Source organism: Tasmannia lanceolata, unplaced genomic scaffold (assembly GCF_043159265.1).
Source record: "Tasmannia lanceolata isolate RefF3 unplaced genomic scaffold, GAP_Taslan_0.1 ptg000037l, whole genome shotgun sequence".
Classification (NCBI taxonomy): domain Eukaryota; kingdom Viridiplantae; phylum Streptophyta; class Magnoliopsida; order Canellales; family Winteraceae; genus Tasmannia; species Tasmannia lanceolata.
In genome coordinates, this window is record NW_027518714.1 from 59,183,337 (window position 1) to 59,202,458 (window position 19,122).

Sequence of the window (19,122 nt, forward strand, 5' to 3'; positions counted from 1 at the left end):
TTCCAAAATCACCAACGTTATTAGAGATAATACAGAGGAGATTAGCGTGGCTTTAGTCATATTTGTTTAGCCTTAAAGAGAAGGATGCAGAAGATACAATTTTGTTAGTTGGGCTCTCTTATCACCGATGGTGTTTCACTAAATGTGATGAGATGGATATTATTCGAGGAACCACATGTAAGAGGTCTTTCATTATTGACAAAATCAGCAATTTGGTGGAGGACTTGGACTAACATTTGGTCATGCGTTAACAGAGGTACATGGCATCGCTTACTCCCTTGCTAAGGGGGGATTATAAAATCATTGATTTTTGTCGGGGGCATCCTTAACACCATTGTCTTTCATTAATGAAAAAATCAGTGATTTGGTGGACTTGGACGCAACTTTTAGTCATGCATTAAGTGATGTAGATGGCATAGCTTACTCCCTTGCTAAGAGGGGATTTTGAAATCATTGATTTTTATTGGGGGCATCCTTAACTCCATCAATGTTTATTCCTACCCCTATTTTGTGTACCAACTCCATATTCTTTGTCATCCCCCTCTGATAGTTCAATCAACCTTTAAAAGGTAGTACTCAGACCACTCAGCTCAACAATCAGCTTACTGGAAACAATACTACTAGGAATACACATTTTAGAATCATAATTAGATTAGTCTCAAGAAATGATTGGACAACAAAAATATAATGAGTACCATGTTTTCTTACTACGGCTATGAAAATATGTACAACAGTTAAAAAGGGCCATATGAGTACAGAAAGAATACCTTCTCGGTGTGGTTTCCAAAGTCAAAATAAGCTCCATAAGTATCATCAAGATGCATCTGCCAAGACAGTTCGAACATTCAGTCAGCTGCAAAAAAATGAAGCTAAATTACAGGACTGAATGAACCATTTGCTTGAAGTTCACCTTCCAAAAAATTAATGGAAGGTACTTATGAAGGCATATCAACAAATGAATACATGCAAGTTAGCAGCACAATTAAAAGATTGCAAATCAAAGAATGGACAAATCAGTATGTTATTGGATGGGCTTTGGAGAAACAAAACAAATTTATTCTTCCAAATAATCAAGATAATTCTTAAATACTTGGATACTTGCAGCATAATCCCTTCAGTGGATATCTGATAGATAAAATGATGCATCTTTACAAAAACTGCCTTCTTTAAGATACAATCCACACAATGAAAACATTTTTTTTTAATGGTGACCACACAATAAAAACATACACCACTTTTGGGATTATTTATTCTTACCTCACATTGTATTTTTTTGCAGGGACATTTTTTCCTTTCAGGGGGAAAACACTTAATTAACGATAGATGAGGAATAAGTAGATTGGGGATCATTGCCTTATCCCGCTCCATGATCTATCTCACATGACTGATGCTTGATGGAATCAAGAGTGGTATGGAGAAAGAAATAAGGAAGGAGATGAGAGGGAGAAGATATGATAAAGAAGGGAGAAATATTGTGAGAAAAGCATAAGGAGAGGAGTACCCTTTGCCACATATAACACTCCCCCTCAAGCTGGGCTATACAAACTCGACATGCCCAACTTGATACTCGTATCCTGAAGAAGAGAAGGTCCTACAGCCATAGTAAAGATATCAGCCAACTGATTTGGCGAGGCAATACAAGGAAGCACCAAGGACCCATCACAGATCATCTCCATGACAAAGTGGACATCCACTTCAACGTGCTTCATTCGCTCATGAAGGCGAGTCGGATGCAATATGAATAGTAGCTTTGTTGTCATGACGAAGTGGCATTGGACCACTAGTTGAGAAACCCAACTCAAAGATATGGGAACGAAGCCAGAAAACTCACATTCGCTATGGGATGCACCTTTTTTTTTTTTGAGAAGGTAACAAAAACCAAGGGATGCACCTCTATAATTTGACTTAGCACAAGAGCAAGATACAACTAATTGTTTCTTGCTCTTCCCCAAAAAAAAAGGGCAGCCCAGTGTACGAGGCTCCCACCATTGCAGGGTATAGGGAGGGCTAGATGGACACAGCCTTACCCCTGCTTTGAAGAGAGGCTGTTTCCGTGACTCGAGCCGGTGACCACTAGGTCACGATGGAGCAGCCTTACTGTTGCGCCAAGGCTCACAATATAATTAAATTTTCTTATATGAAGGCACAATATCTTGATGCGGATCCCTAGTCAATAGTTGTGGCCCAATTCGCATGTGTAAGCAGAGATACCAAGGTGACCATGGCGTGATAAACAAGTCCACAATCAGAGCTGGACTTGATGAAGCAAAGGATCCGATGCACAACAAGATGAGGAGAATGGGGAGCATTCATGAACTGGCTAACCTTGATGACCAGGAAGGCTATTCCTTGATTGTCTTTGGACGAGGATGGTCTTCATCACACTCAACCTTCACTATTATGCTTTGATGTTTAGGGTCCTCCACATTTGTTTCTGCATCCGGGCTTTGTTTTTCTTGTTTTTTCATTTATTGATAACTATTTCCTCGCCAATTGGACTTAAACTTATGAAGACTAATTCGAAGTCTCAAAGATTTTTAAGTGTTTTAAACGATGATTCAAACTCAATTTGAGAAAAAAAAATTGAAAGGATCCAAAAGGCCAGATAATAGGGGATTGTTCATTTTGAATAATTTCTACGATTATCTTCATGAACACGACATCAGGTCTCAGAGACTTGTCCTTACACACCATGATAAAATAAAGTGCAGGAAAGGAAAGTTTTTCATCTTTTTGAAGCAATTGAGGCTCTTCTCCTCAGAATTATAAGTTTCTAAGAGATTAATAGATAAGTCTGTTCTAATATCTTATTACATGATAAATCGAGTGGATTTCTATATTCTTGAAGGTAAATTTCCCATCCATGTTCTTGGACCAAGGTTGCCAGAGCGGGAATCGGGAATCGAAACGGGAATCGAAAGCGGGAATCGAAGTCTCCCAGGGAAGAATCCTACTCAAGGTTGCCAAAGCGGGAATCGAAGGCTCCCAGGGAAGAATCCTGTTTCCTTGTCTTGGACACACATATCCTCTGGTTTTCATCGACTCTTGAAGATAAATTTGTCATCCATGTTCACTTGTGTTCTTGGTCTTAGTCATGGATTTAAATTTCCCCAAAAATTTCCCAAAACGACCGAAATGTTTTCGTTTCCATCACCATTGAAACGAAATTTGCATGAATTTCTTCTATGTCATTATTTCCATCGAAATTCCACCAAAATTCCTGAAATTCGACCGAAATGGTCAGGAGTGGGACGGCAAAAAAATGGAAAATTTTATGATTTGCATTTCATTTCATTAATGTAGAGAATGATATTTCGTAGGCAACATCACTGACCTGCCAGGAAAGTAACTGTATCTTATGTCGGAGATGTCAGATCCTAAATCACAAATATCGTTCTCGAGAATTTCTTGACAAAGAAAAATCTCATGATACATTAATTCTTTTTTATTTTTTTAGAGTTTATATAGGGAAAAATTAAAAAAATTAAATTATTTAAAAAATTTAAATTATAAAAAAACATAAAATATCATGATATAATCTCGATATTATGGCGGCCAATGAAAATATCACTACATTTTTAAATTCTCGGGATTATTTAAGGATTTTATCGTTTTATCAAAATGTCATGATAAAATCGCTATATTCTGAAAATATTGGAGATATTTGTGACATATAAGATCGGCATGGGACCAACGCATGTCAGGAGGTGTTCGATGTGACTAAGCCATTATTGATGGCTTTCTTGCATCTGTGTTGGTTTCGAAGTATATATTTGTGTTCATTCTAGCATTTCCCAAAGTTTCATTCTAAAATTTCATCATTTGCATATGTTTCTATGATTATACAAGATTTCTACCGAAATCTACACTGAAACTGAAATGTTTATGTTTCCATGTCAACTGAAACTGAAACCGAAATTTAAAACCTTAGTCTTAGTGGGGACTAACTTGATGTTTTCCTTGTTAAATGTGTTTGCCATATGTGTCCTAGTTCAAAAGGGGGGTACAAGTGTTATAATCCGAAAAGCGGTCATAAGCATGCATACACGGATGTTATGTTTTCGGGGAGTTCCTTACTTCTCCTCGTTTGGAAGATCATTGTCCTTCCTACTCTTCAAGGGGAGAAAAGAAAGAACAAAGAGTGTTGATGTTCCTCTTACGGATGCTGATGTATATGAAGAAAGTGATTCTGTTCATGTTTATAATTTTTTTTGCTAATGCTCATGTTGCAGCAAAGGAGTTCAAAGTCAATATGAGATGGCAAAGGAAGTTGCAATTGAAACCCCAATTGAGGTGTCTCCTTCAGTCTAGATATTTATCTCCTCAAGTATTTTTTTTTCTTATCCTCCTTTTTCCTGTTCCTATTCCTGTTGCAGAATCTCTATTTTGATCTTGATTTATTTTGCCCAACATACCCAACAATTTTTTGTACCATGCATCCTATTGGCAACTTTGTTTCTTACAAGCATTTTTCTCCTTCGTACATTTCTTGATTCTGTTTCAGCCATTAATGTTTTTTCAAGTGTGACAAAGGATCTTAACATCAAAATGTAAGGAAGCAATGATTGAAGAAAGGACTCTTCAAAATGAACAAACATAGAAACTCAAGCTGCCAAAAGGAAAGAAAGCAGTTGGATGAAGATGAGCATACACTATGAAACATAAATGATAGGGTCAATTGAGTGATAGATGGAAAGACTTACGGCTGTGGATTAATAGGAGATTTATTGAAGATTGTGTGGGACAAATATTGTAATATATGAACTTCAACAATCATCTTCGAGCCTATTTTGACACCTTCAGTAAAACTATGTTGAATGATACTACTCATTTGTGAAGATAAGGAATCATGATCCTTATTGTTTACGTGAACACAATGTAGGTAGTGGAGATGATCTTGAAGCTATTGAAATAAAATGATTATTTGCGTAGAGAGTTTGATATTGAGGACGTGGATCCTTTAAAACATTTAGTGTATTTTTATTTCAAAATGAAAATATGTTGAAAACTTCGGTCTAAAGTTCTAAACCAACTGACCCCCTAATGGAATAGAACCACCGTCTTCATACAAATGACTAACATTATTGAAGACACTTTAGGATATTGTACTTTCGTTTGGGATAATCTACTTGCATAGAAAAGAAAGAAAGAATCTGTATTGGCTATATCTAGTATCTACGCTGAATACAGGGTTATGGCACAGCAAACATGTAACATGATGTTGCATAAAAGTCTTTTAATGAAGTTGAGAGTTAAAAGGTCATCCAAGATGTGCCTGATAGATATATAAGCCTCAGTTGTGGGGTGTGTCTTAGGGTAATTATCCATCTTCTTTGGATGACCTATTTCTACATGACTTTCTCTTTTCCCTATTTCCTCTTCTGGTTTTACTTTCTACAATTACCATCAGATCAGCAAATGTAAATATAACCTCTTCCAGTTTGAGTTGTACAGATGTGGAGCATCAGATACATAGGATATTGCCAGAATTCAAAAGCTTGCGTGCACTCATGGCCCACATTTAAAATCTCGCTAGGTCAATCATTGACTCAACGGAGTTGACCCAGATTTGGCCACCAAGTAGGAAGTGGAACAGGGAGCATGTGTGTATACAAATCTGGCACTGTAAGAAACAGTCACTCTGATGATAATTTAGAACATAGAGGAACATAAGAACTATATTTTTTGCCCCATGTAAGGACAAAAATGTGAAGCAAAATGTCTCATTTAATATGATAACATCTCGCCAGTAAGTGAATCATGGAGTTCTTGCACTATAAATCAACCTTCGTGAGAGGCTATTAAAATGAAATTACAAGTAAACAAATGTATACATCAATGGATGCCCACACCAGCAATATCCATTCAATCCACCATTTATGATGGCTACCAAGAGAACATTAAGCTCCAATGGTGCAACTAAAATTGGACATATTGTGCTATGACACCGATACTGATGCATCATAAGTGTCAAATACCCATAGAATAAATGTTCAATCACACTCCCATTAACATAATGTTTAATTTCATGTCTATCAGTACGCAACACTCCTATACATCATTGTTCACGAAAGAGAGATAACTACAACAAATATTAGAATGGTACTAAGAGAAAACAGATTGCTATGCTTAAGAATCTCAAAAATAACAAGATAGATAGGTGAAAAGAAAAGCATGACGTTGATACAGAAACATCAATTCAGTTCAACGAACCTGATTGAGAATCTCAAAATTTGAAAGCTGTTTAGCCATTGAGTAATACCCCTGCATTGATTGAAGATGAAGGCCGATTAATCCAACGGATGAATCTTGAAACCTATAGATCATACTTTCTAACTGTGTTACCATTTCTGAACTATTTCTCATTCCAAGAAGCTCGGCAATGGAATGCATGCAATCCGCTGCAAGAAACATCCAACATCTTAGATCCAAGTGGAGCTCATCCTCATTAGGGTGTGATGCACGTGGATAATCGTCAAGCCCAGAGGAAAGTGTCTGGAAAAAGCAAGGACCAACATCTGTAAATCCCCTGATCATGGAGAATGAATACGACTATAGCTATTTGGCCTAACAAGACTTGCTACTTGATGTATGAAACCAACCCTAGTCGGCCAAACATAATATTGGTAATTTGTATGCAACTAGAGCCGGTTGGTAATTTGTATGCAGATATAGTCACTTATCAGTTCACAACTACAACTGAAGGGAAGATTTACAATTATATGAAATTGTTTAAGAAGGTAGTTGAGGTTTTGGATGTTCTTCTATCATAACCAAACACGGGCACAAATATGAACACAAATATGGATACAAATACGAATACGAACACAGATATGGGGATTGGTGATACGACTCCAAATCTTCCGAAATCTAGGACACATAAGGTTATGATTATCACATATAATATGATAAGATACATGACGTAAGTAAAATCTAAAAAATTATAAACCATGAAACAATATCCTTTGATCGACATGTATTGATTTTGGTGACGTTTCAATTCATGTTGACTGAAACACTACCATTTTAGTATGCAAATTACGGAACTTCGGTTGACATTTGAAAGTTCGACAAAAGTGCATGGAGAAGCTCGGGTTTTGACATTTTTCTTGGTACATGCTTATTTTATGTTCTATTTTCCTTGTATCTTCAATTATGGTGAAAATACATCAACTAATTGTTGATTTGATGCATTTGCACATGGATTATTGCATGAATTTATCATTTTGAAAATTAAGAAAAAGTATATTTTCATATAAAAAATAATCATACATGCATGCTATAGGTGAGTTCTTGCCCAGTCTACCTGATTGACGGAGGCAGATTTTTTCATTTAAAAATAATTAATTAATTTATCTTTGTTAGAAAATCCTTTAAATATAAGAAAAAGTATATATTTGAAAAGGCTTATGATGCATGTATGTTAGATCCTAATTTTTTTATGACTTAGGTTTCTCCGATATATCGATTAATGGAATTGATTTTTACCATTTCAAAAATTAATTTATTTTTGATAAAATCCTTTTGAGTTTCCATTATTGTATGGTATTCCTTCATTATATTATATTTTATTTATGAAATTAATAAATGAAGTGGCTTTTTTCCTATATTTTTTGTTTATTTGCAGCAAATGCATATATAGTTGTACTGATAATGAAACAGACATTTAAAACATTGGTTATTATTGAAGTTGCTAGTTCCTAATTCTGAACAGCTTTGTAACAATGAGAACCCTTCACTCATTGACACATGCATGTCCAAGAATGTGGAAGAGTAATGGGCTTTTCTGATGTAAAGCATAAGCAAACCCTGTTTAATAGCTGCTGACTCAGGTTCTAAGAGTCCAATGTGAAGAAGAGATTCATCCTGTTAATAAAAAATAGAAATGGCGAAAGTCGATAGAAAATGGGCTCAAGAACATCGCAATGTTTCCACTTGAAACCACATGTGATGATGGCCTTTCTAAGGGGATGCCCAAAAAAAACTCCATAAATTTGTGAATTCTCAAGTAAAATAGAATAAAGCCTTCAAGATACTAGCTATCATTTAAATAGAAGAGCAACCCAAGAGTGATAGGATTCTAAACCATACGATGAATCAAAAGAAGATTGACAAATAGAGTTTGAGCCCCTCAAACTTCATCAGATATCTCAAAATTCCCCAGATTTAAATGAAATTGAACCTAAACAGCTAATGGAAACTGCTCCTTTTCCTGGTCCAATTTATCATGGTTTTAATATCTCCTTCAATAAAAACATAGATTGGGAATTCTGAAGTTCTATCATAGAGACGAAAAACGAAGAGCTCACTCCCACAGAATCAACACAAATGTTTGGGAGTCTATTGCATCGTATGAATAAAACTGACAACTATGCTTGACCTAGGCTACATCGCTACAGATTCCAAGTTATTAATCCTGCATGGGTTTCTTAGATATGTGTATGAAAAGCTTTACCACTTTCCAAGGTATCATAAATTCTGGGTTTTTGGATGTATCTTGATGTTCACACTTCTCACAGATCAAGATCCAAGGAACCCTCTTTATCCGAACCAATGGGAGAAGCATTCACCTTGGTCTCGTTGAATTGATGCGTTCAAAGACCAATGAGATCACTTTAATATGAGAACGAAGAAAACTACCCTTTGGAGATATTTCAATAATTAAAAAGCAATCGACAACAATTCTTTGAACAGCATATCGAGAATATTTCAAAGGCTACTAAATATCACCTTAGGATTTAGCTCACGAGTTGTCATGTTGTCTCTCCCATGCCAATAATAGCTGCCTGTTTCCTTTCCTAAGAAAAACAGACATGGCTCTTAAGATCGAAATGTAGGTATAACATTGAAACCAATCAGAGCACAAAATGTTCAACAAGTTTAGAGCAAAGGAATAGAAAGGGGGACAAAAGCCTGATGACCGAGATGGTCAAAGCAGCACACAAGTGAAGAAAGCTAAAAAGCAAGGGAAAACAACAAAATGGAAACATCTCGTGGCTGACACATCCTGAAGAATATGTGTCGTTTAAGCCCTTACCAAATTACATGCTGCCCTTTTGGCTACCCTAGGCATGTAATTCATAAAGACCCATCTACAAAAAAGACAACACATCAAAGAACTCATCACACCAGAAAAGATGTCTCAATGGAGAAATATAATCTTTTCTATATCCTGGTATCACACTGTGGATGAGATTCTGGAAGGTCGATAGAGTCCTAACACAATGTTACTATGCCAACTTCTCATTTGTTTTTTACTAGCATACTCCTCTGCATGGACTCCAAAGCACGTGAAAGACAATTCCTCTATCCTTTCTTTTCTTTAGCTGTCAATAGAAAAGGAATTGCATATGCACAATATGGATGTGTTCTTTCATTTATAAAATAAAATTAATGTTCCCCAAGATATTTGCGCAAGCTGGTAAATCACAATATACAATTAGTGTTGTGATCTAATAATTTCTGTTGGGAAGATAAGGGTATCAAGTCAGTAATCAATGTGTAACCATAAGATACAATAGAAGATAGTATCATTATTAAGTAATAGTCTACCATGCATTACCACATATTAAAAGACTAGTATATAAAATCATTGAACCAAATATACCTGATTGTGTACTATTGAACCATTTGAACCAGGCATCGAGGCGAATGAAGGCCCTATCCAAGAATGAAGAAATCTGGTTGTTTTCAGTGACAGAAAACTGGCTTCTTTTTGTTCTACTAAGCAGATCTGGAAGAAGCGAACTTTCCATATGAATTTGGGAGTCCATTTAGAAGATGACATCAAAATAAAACCATTTGATTACTGAAGGGTCCAAAAAGAACTTATAAAACTCTGAGGCATTGTAATAGAGAAGTGTGTGTCTGTAAGAGTAACCCATATTATATCAGAAGCTTACAGAACAATTTAGTCATGGATTAAGAGAATGAAATAGAACACAAAAGTTATACTTAGATAATAGAGTTCTTATCATATATAGCTTCGAAGCTACAAGGCATGGGTATGGGCTGTATGGCTACCTACATATGCGCAAGAGCCACATCCGACATAGTACAATTACAATACCAATACTGGTACAGGATATCACATGGACAGGATGAAAATATGTTCCGATTTTTGTTACAAAAATGATGCTTCCACTATTGCCACTTGTAGGATTCTGAGTGTGTGCAAGGGAAGAGAAACAATGACAATACCGGTCGGGCTAGAAGCCAACCCTTAGAATATGAACAAAATACCCGATAGCAGGGGTAAATTTTCACATGAATGCCATGTTTGATTAGCTGTCTCCAGACACTGGATGAGGCCAACACAGACTAAATGTTAGATTTTCCGGCGGTGATGGACGACCTTTAGCGGGCAAATTCTCTCATGGCAAGACTTAGGTCAGCATTGGCCTATTTGACTGCCAAAGAACAAGATGTAATGGATTACATTCATTTAAAAATTGACTCTTCGAATACAAGAAATTTGGTCATCTAGAGAAAAAAGTCAATGAAGGTGGCTACTACCTAAGCCAATGTCATCGCTAGTTGCCTTCTTCTCCTTGACATATGACATTGCCATGTTTTTTAAAGAAAACTGAGTGTTTTCCTAATAAAACTCCACATGGATACTTCTATTTGTCAAATCAACTAATATGCTTCAAATCTATGGCACTCTCGTCAATCTAACATGTCACTTGTTTGTTAGTATGCCATTCTCACAATTTAAAATTTGAGTACGGAGTATCATAGATGCCAACCTATATAATATAAATTACTTTTTCTAAGTTAGATCTAGTTAGGGTTAATAAATTCCTATCCGTATGTCTTTTTATCATAACTCGTGATATGAGATACCCATGTCGATTTCAGCATCCCGGGTTTTGATATACCCATGTCGACTTCAACATCCCGGGTTTTGAGAAATGCAAAATCATATAGCTACCCCTTTATAGTTGTGAATACTTGTATACATATTTAGAATACATAGAGTGCTGCAATCTCAACTCAACTCAACAAAGCCTTTTTCCCAAACTAGTTGGGGTAATTTGAAACTAGTTGGGGAAATAGATTGCTGCAATAAATGGAGAAAATGAAGAACTAGGTCACTAAGGGTGCAACTTGGGTCAGGCTCAACCCAAACCTGTCTAGTCCAACTCAAATTACAACAGGGTTGGGTTTGGACATTTCGAAATCAGGTTGGGTTCCTGTTGGGAAAAACCAACCCGAATTGATTTGGGTTGGGTTAGGGTTGAGGTCTCCAGCAACACGACCCAGACCAAACTCGACCTTTAATATTAAATTATATTTTTACAGGTTTCTATTTAATGTTATAAGTAAAAAGTATAAAACCTAAAAGGCTAAAACTATAACCCTAAGTCCCTAATCGACAATCGCAATTCACATCTCCCCCTTTCCTTTACCCTCTCGACTCTCATCCAAAGACCGGCGACTGGCGCTCAGCTCTCAACCTCCCTCCATCTTGGCATCTCCCTCTTTACCCTCTCGGTCATCGGTTCAACCTCCATCCGCTTCTGCTGTTCTGCTCATTGGCCATTGGCCTGGCCACTGCTCTCAGCCTCCGACTCCACCTTTAAGCATTTGCCTTCTCGACCTCTCATCCACGGCTCTCGACCTCCCTACATGAGAAACCTCTAACCCAAAACTCACCATAAGAAGAAAGAAGAAAAAAAAAAGACACTGTTTTTTATTTATTTTTTATAAAATCATTTTTTCAAATTTATCCTGTACAAAAAATTTCTTCTGGTTTTTCCGCAGCTGTCTATTGGATTGACCACTGGAAGAAGAAGAAAGAAAAAAGAAGAAAAATATCCGTTATATTTTATTTTTTCTAAAAAAATCTGTATTAATTTTTTTTTTCTTTTGTTTGTTTTTCTGCAGCATATTGTTTGATTGGCGACAGGGAGAAGAAAGAAAGAAGAAAAAAAGGTAAAACTTTTCCGCTAAAATCAGTGTTTAAAAAAACATTTTTAGGGTTTGGGGTTGGGGTTGGATTTAGGCTTGGGATTTAGGGTTTGGGTTTGGTTTAGGGTTTTAGGATTCATCAATCAGGAGTTTGGTGATGGTCAGTGCTTATATAGGCAACGAGAGAGAGAGAGAGAGAGAGAGAGAGAGAGAGAGCATAACAACTGCTCGTGTGATATGAAACAGGAGGGGGAAATGGCAGCTCATGTTGTGTTATATCAGTATTTTGGGAGACATATATCACGAAATCCTCTGGGCTAAGATTTGTTTTAATGACAACAAACGGTAAAAATCAATTTTGGGTATGATAAAAAAAGATATGCAGCTTTACCATTTTTTTGTAAAAGCATATTTATTGTTGTTGCAGGTTTTATGTTCGTTAATATCATTACTACGGATATCATGCCTATTATTATGAATATGCATTATCTGATTTTTGTCTCACAAGGCAAGAGTGATAAAGCTTTTAGGAATCAAATAATGTTACGTCACCCAGTGGTTTTCGAGGCATTCATGATAACTTCCCGGAATACACACATCTTTTGATGATTAAAGAGCAAGTTCAATCCTAATGTTAGAAATAGAGAGGGTTAGAGAGGAAGAGGAGGAGTGAAGAGGATGGAGAGTCTCCACTGAGGGAGCTCCTCATGTAACTATGTAACTGATGTATATATAGGCCCAACATAGGGTAACATGATACAATGACAATAAAACTCTCTACAATACAAGTAATGCCTAAACTACCTCTCACACATTATTCAACACACACACACACACATATATATATATGTGTGTGTGTGTGTGTGTAGGGTTTAGGGTTCAGGGTTTAGGGTTTAGGGTTTAGGGTTTAGGGTTTATTCAACACACACACACACACACACACACACACACACACATATATATATATATATATATATATATATATATATATATATGTGTGTGTGTGTGTGTGTGTGTGTGTGTGGGAATTGCTAGGCAATTTCGCAGAAAGCCGTTTCAAGGCTCACTTTGCAGGAGGCAACAGCCACCCTTGGATGCATTAAATGAATAAGAAAAAATCCACTAGCAAGTGACCCTCTATGGATGTTATCTCCTGCAAAAGTGAGCAGCGAAATTGCCTAGCAAATCCCCATGAAAAAGGAAAAAAAAGTCAAAAGCATCACAAGCGCATACTTATTTCCATTATAAAAATCATGAAACTTTGGAGGAAAATCGTATGTTCGAACAGTTGCTAACAATTACATTCATGTAGTAACAGTGATATCAAACCTATGGCCTTGACAAAAGGAATGTTCCACATAATTGTCTCGTGTATGCATATGTTAAAAGCAGAAAATGGTAGAGAAGCATCAAAAGAAAATTCTCAAATATAGAAGTAGACATGTAAATGATAAAGCCTACCACGTAGAACAAGGAATAATGTTGGCGGATTTCCATTTGTTGGATGCTGAAGAACAAATTCTTCCGGGACTTTACTGCACACATTCAGAGAAAGTCCGCATAATTCATATAAATCATTCACATGATAGAATAATTTCAGTTATCTACAGCTCAAAAAAAACAATTCAAGATTTCATATATATCACCTCAGAGCCTCTGCGCCCAAGATTTGCTCTCGTGGGATCCATCCATCAATATTCATAAGATCTAACCAGTGTCCTATGATATCCAAGCAAATTCCAATATCCCACCGCCTACTCAAGGTAAAAGGTCCAACAAGTATGTGCAATTGCACAAAATGAACATATTAATGATTGATTCCATTTACAATGAACCAGAACTTAAAGTATAAATCTGCAGAACTTTTCTTCAAACGGCATGCAGCCAAAAATGAATGCCTAAGAGAGAAGGATCACCAAAAATACAATGTCAAGAAAATCTGAGCAACGGCAGACAACTAACCAAATGAGCAGTTGATGAAATCCTTCATCCCATAAAAAACCTCTTGGAAAGAAGGATCTGCTTGGAACAGCAGTGTAAAGTGCAGCTGGCCAATAAGGAACAAAACTATTGCCATTTTCGAGCTGCAAAAATAAGCACAAATTCATACTTAGAAAATATCACATAAGCAAGACAACCATCCATTATGGTTTAACAAGATCAAACACCTAGTAACATGAGTTGCTGCACATGTTTGGAACAACAAAGTTAGTTCTAAACTTCTGTGTTTTCCCCTCTTCTCTCTCAAACTCATCGTCAGATTAAAGATAAGTTTACCAGTATGTGCCCGGTGTATAGGTCTTTCCTCTCTCAACGAATAAAAGTAAAGTAAAGAACAGCACAAGCCATTACTTAATAAAGTGGTAACGGCTACAGGTCATGTTGGTAGGATGACAAAAACAGATTAATGAAGTTTGATCTATCTGCCTGACACGAATGTCTCAGCGAAAAACCTACAAGTTTCTCAAGAAGTGGACAAAAAAGAATTAAAACATAATCAACTGACTCACGCCCTTCATTTTAGAAGTTCTATGTGTTTCTGCCAAGTAGTATATATTACATTACATATATTACAATATTACACCATTACATCTTTTGTAACATTTTATCTATGTTGCATCAGTACGGGTACGAGTGTCAGAATCCAACATGGGTATCAAGTGTCGATTCGACAAACTTCAAAAAGAAAGATTCACGGATTCGTTAAAGTATTTTAATTGTTTCTCAATTTTTAATTTTTAACATAATAATATGGTTATAAAAAATAATATATTGAAAATGTTAATCAAATAAGTAAATATAATCTTTTATTTCCGTATAAACAATTTACTAGTAGGATGGATAGAACTAAAAACATGTGTAATTGTAAAGTTGTGGTAGTAGTATTCAAAAAAAATGAACGACTGTGAAAATGAGTAACACACATACCACACACTGGCATTCAACAAACAGTTGAATATAGTTACCTGCTTCTTTAGAGGGATACCAACAAGATAAAACAAAGTATCATTGGTATTGCGATGCAACATATTGATACCATATTATATATGCAACTTCAAGAAAAAGAATATGATTAATAATAAACCAGAAAGCAATGAACTTACATTAGAATCTTTAGGAAGGGCAATTTTTGATGAACCATAAAAGTAGCCAATTCCACCCAATAGATTTCCAATAGCAGCCCTACCAACAATCATTGATTCAGAATCAACCTGAAATTAGGACAAGATGATTTCAGAACTATTTTACTCAAGGCAGGTAAAATCTCAGCAACCAGTTGGACTTACTGCTGTGTTAAAACTTGCAAGGAAATCTAACTACATCCCTAAAATAGATGCTAACTAAAAGATAATTTGCAATGTAAACAAAATAACTCTCCATTGATAAATACCTTGTCGGTTAGATTAAAGCATCTTCTATATTTGTCTTCAAAATCATTTTGTTTCTCATTTAATCGATTAGTCAGTTGGGCTCCTGAAATATAAATTAGAGCTTCAGAACAGTTATGAAGGTAATTAATGAATTTGAACCACATATAATCAACAAAGCAAACAATTCCATAAAATGTAGAGAAACAAAAAATCACACATCTTCAACGACATGAATGATATGGATATTTTGAAAGAATCTCCCAACGTAGCTATAAGGAAGGGCATACAGGTAACAACTATAATATACTGTAAGATAATAAGTAGATTTCATCAAGAGTCTTTCTCTATCTCTATCTCTATGAACAATAACTAAAATTTTGATCCGAAGCAGGACTGTTGGAAATAGGCAATGGACGAGGAGCTTTGAGCTCTCCATGAAAGTGGCACATGGGATTTGGTTCCCTGTCCTTCAGATGCATTTGTAATTGGAAGCGAATGGGTTTATTCAATCAAGCTAAAGTTTGATGGACCCTGCAAAGATATAAGTATCGTCTGGATTTCCAAGTTTATAAACAAGAATATGGGATTGATTACGAAGAAACATTTGCTCCCATGAAGAATATAACTATAGTGCGGACTTTGATTGTATTGCTACCACACAACAGTGGCCAGTCACAAATATCTCCAACTTTTTCGAAATATCACAATTTTATCCTGACATTTTGATAAAACGACAAAAACTCGAAATCAACTCGGGTTTTAAAAATGAGGAAAGTGTTAGTGCGCTCGAGTGCTAAATCACATGGGTCCCACATTTTTTGTGGTGATCCACACCATTCATTTGCAAGGCCCCATCATAGATAGGATGTGTACCAAAAATCAGGTCCATTGAATCATCCTAACCCCTCCAAAAGTGGAGGGCAAAAATGGGCAGATTTGTGGACAAACAGAGTCTGTCCATTTTGACCACCACAAATATCCGGGTTAGGATGATCCTATGGAGCTAATTTTTGGTACATACCCCATCTATGTCAGGGCCTTTCAAATGAATGCTTGGGATCATCCTAACAAAGTGGGCCCGCATGAGTTTGGGGCACTCGAGCGCCCCTAAGCTTGGTGTGTTCGAGCGCACCAACACTTTTCCTCTTTAAAAATATTGTGATATTTTTCAATGTTATTGAATTTTATCGTTCAATGTGAAAATATCGCAATAATTACATGATATTATTAAATTTCCTAATTTTGTTATTAATTTATATCTTTATATATTTTAGTTTTCCAACTTTTTCCCGATATAAACCCGAAAGTAACAAAAAACTTAAAATCTCCCGAGATTTACAATTCACGAGAAATTCCAGAGGCAAATATTTGTGATTGCTTTGTACCAAATGGATGTAAAGAATGGTTTCTTACATGGTAATCTTCTTGGGACCGCTCCACATTTTGCTTGTAAATGGAAGGAATCTCTTTATGGTCTCAAAAAGTACCATAAGCCTGATTTGAAATTTTTGGAACACCCGGGTTTCTATTTTGTTTGTAAATTGAAGAAATCTCTGATGTGCTCCAGTCATCCTTTTCAATGAAGGATTTGGGCCATCTCACATATTTTTTGGGTTTAGAAGTATTCTGATCCAAACAGGGTATTCTTTTCTTTTTTTTTGAATGGTGAACGACGTATTCTTGTTAATCAAACAAAATATGGAAGGGGGTTAATTTGCCTTGGCAATTTGATAACAACAAGGTAGTCAACCCTCCAATTGAATTGAACATCACATATCTAGAGGTTGATGGTGTACTTGTTTATGATCCGACGACATATCAACGACTGATGGGGAGTTGAGTTTACTTGACAATGACATGTTAGGTATTGTGTATGGCGTTCAGATAGTAAGTCAGTTTGTTTCTTCTCTCACACACCTATCTTCTAGTACTTCATCGGATCATGAGATACTTGTGTGGCACTAACGACCAAAGTTTCCTCTTTTCGTCTCCATCCTCCCTGGAGTTGACTGCCGATGCTGATGCTAATTGGGAAGGATGCCCAGAGACAAGTTCAACAATTAGTTGGTGTATTTTCCTCGGAAATTGATTTCATGGAAATGTAAGATTCAAGCAAAATTTTATTGCATATCTCATTCCTAGCGGTTATCTGGGTATTGTGGAAAGAAAGGAATGCAAGAGTCTTTAAGAGATTTGCGAAAAGTACCTCCTATCTATCGTCTCAGGTTATGGCTCTAACAGTCTTTTGGGCAAAGTCTCTACCTAGTTTTAATTTTGTTTCCGCCTTTGATCTGTGGAATGGTTGGAGGGATGTGTGCTTTAGTTCTGAGTTTAAAATCCCTATAGTTCAAGTTTGGGAGCCTCCGGAGAGGGGATTTCTCAATCTCAATTTTGATGGGTCGAGTCTTGGTAACCCAGGCCCTGCCGGCAATGGGGGAGTACTTAGAGATGAGGAAGAAGTGGTGAAATGGGCTTTTGCGAGCCCTATTGGTGTCGCCGATTCTAGCGAGGCGGAAGTTCGGGCGGTTCAACAAGGATTCAAATTATTAGTGGGAGAAGACTTAAATAGAGTAGTGGTGGAAGGCGATTCCCACCATGTCATTCGATGGCTATCCGGTTCTCATATATTCCCTTGGCGATTTGCGGATTTTTTCAATGAGATAAGTACAAAGTGGGTCTCTCATGTATCTCCGTTCGACACATTAGGAGATCGGCAAATGCGGCGGCAGACAAGTTAGCCAGGAGTGGGGTACATTTGGAGTCTCTCGAGCAGTATAACTTTCTTCCTCCTTGACTTTTTTTTTCGCCTTTCTTGATTGTATATAGATTGTATTCTCTCTCCTTATTCTTCTTTTTGTATTATTTGACCATCTCGGTCCTTTAAATGAATTTTTTTTCCATTCAAAAAGAAAAGAAAAGATTCAAGCTGCTTTTTTTAAAAGTTGTAAGATTCAAGCTGTTGTATCTTGAGCTGAAGTGGAATATCGGACTATTTCATCAGCATCTAGCGACGAGCGAGATGGTCTGGCTTCGTTCTCCTCTCGGACTTTGCCTCCCTCGATCAACTCCTTGTTATGCATATAAAAGGAGTGCTATTCAAATTGCATCCAATCCAACTTTTCATGAGCGAACAAAGCACATTAATGTGGATTGTCATTATATTCGACAATGTTATTCCAGAGGCTCGGTCATGTTATCATATGTTTCTTCAACACATCAACTTGCGGATATATTCACAAAGGCAATGGATAATGACAAATTATTGCTTGTAGAAATTCCCAAAGTTCACACAATTTACATTTGAAAAATAAAATAGCCTAGGCAATGTAGGAGTTAAAGTCAAAGACCTGTAAGGCTTTTGATGCGTTCTTCAACTCTGGGATTCTTTGAATCAGTTCCAGACACAAAAGCTATATCTATTTTGAAAGGATTTTTTCCAGAAACCTACAAATAAGTTTAGAAAAACAAAAATATAAAAATAAATAAAATTCAAATTAGTGTAAAATAATCAAATGTGAAAATAACAAACTTTACCACAAAAAATAAACAAGAACACCAGTAATACTTCAAACTATAATGTTAAGAAGAAATTACTAATCAACCTAGACTGTATTTTTAAGAGTTATGTCTTCTTCATAGAAGGAATACCTGAAACACAACAATGTTTGGAGAATGCTCAGAAGTGTCAGGTAGCTGCAACCGCCCTATCCTTCTTGCCTGGAAAATGTACCAGCAAGAGTAAAAACTATGAGGCGGGATTAAGATTTCCAAGGTTATATTCAATTTCAGTTATTTAAACAATCAGAAGTTGATTTTGAAATTAAGACTTTCATGGAAA

General features: G+C 36.3%; 1 protein-coding gene across 2 annotated transcripts in view; it reads right to left on the reverse strand.

Annotated features, from left to right (window-relative positions):
* The window catches only part of LOC143860381 (mannosyl-oligosaccharide glucosidase GCS1-like), a 30,221-nt gene that overhangs the window by 4,170 nt on the left and 6,929 nt on the right, over positions 1 to 19,122 (reverse strand). The window contains exons 6-17 of one of the 2 annotated variants that reach the window (XM_077370971.1): positions 18,933 to 19,001; positions 18,632 to 18,728; positions 15,305 to 15,387; positions 15,018 to 15,125; positions 13,876 to 13,997; positions 13,560 to 13,667; positions 13,375 to 13,448; positions 9,608 to 9,733; positions 8,731 to 8,798; positions 6,346 to 6,495; positions 6,214 to 6,264; positions 768 to 824 (exon numbers count right to left, since the gene is read on the reverse strand). In XM_077370971.1, coding sequence (XP_077227086.1) covers positions 768 to 824; positions 6,214 to 6,264; positions 6,346 to 6,495; positions 8,731 to 8,798; positions 9,608 to 9,733; positions 13,375 to 13,448; positions 13,560 to 13,667; positions 13,876 to 13,997; positions 15,018 to 15,125; positions 15,305 to 15,387; positions 18,632 to 18,728; positions 18,933 to 19,001 — 1,113 coding nt within the window. Of the gene's footprint in view, positions 1 to 767; positions 825 to 6,213; positions 6,265 to 6,345; positions 6,496 to 8,730; positions 8,799 to 9,607; positions 9,748 to 13,374; positions 13,449 to 13,559; positions 13,668 to 13,875; positions 13,998 to 15,017; positions 15,126 to 15,304; positions 15,388 to 18,631; positions 18,729 to 18,932; positions 19,002 to 19,122 lie in introns of both variants that reach the window. The other variant, XM_077370972.1, reaches the window with a different exon arrangement.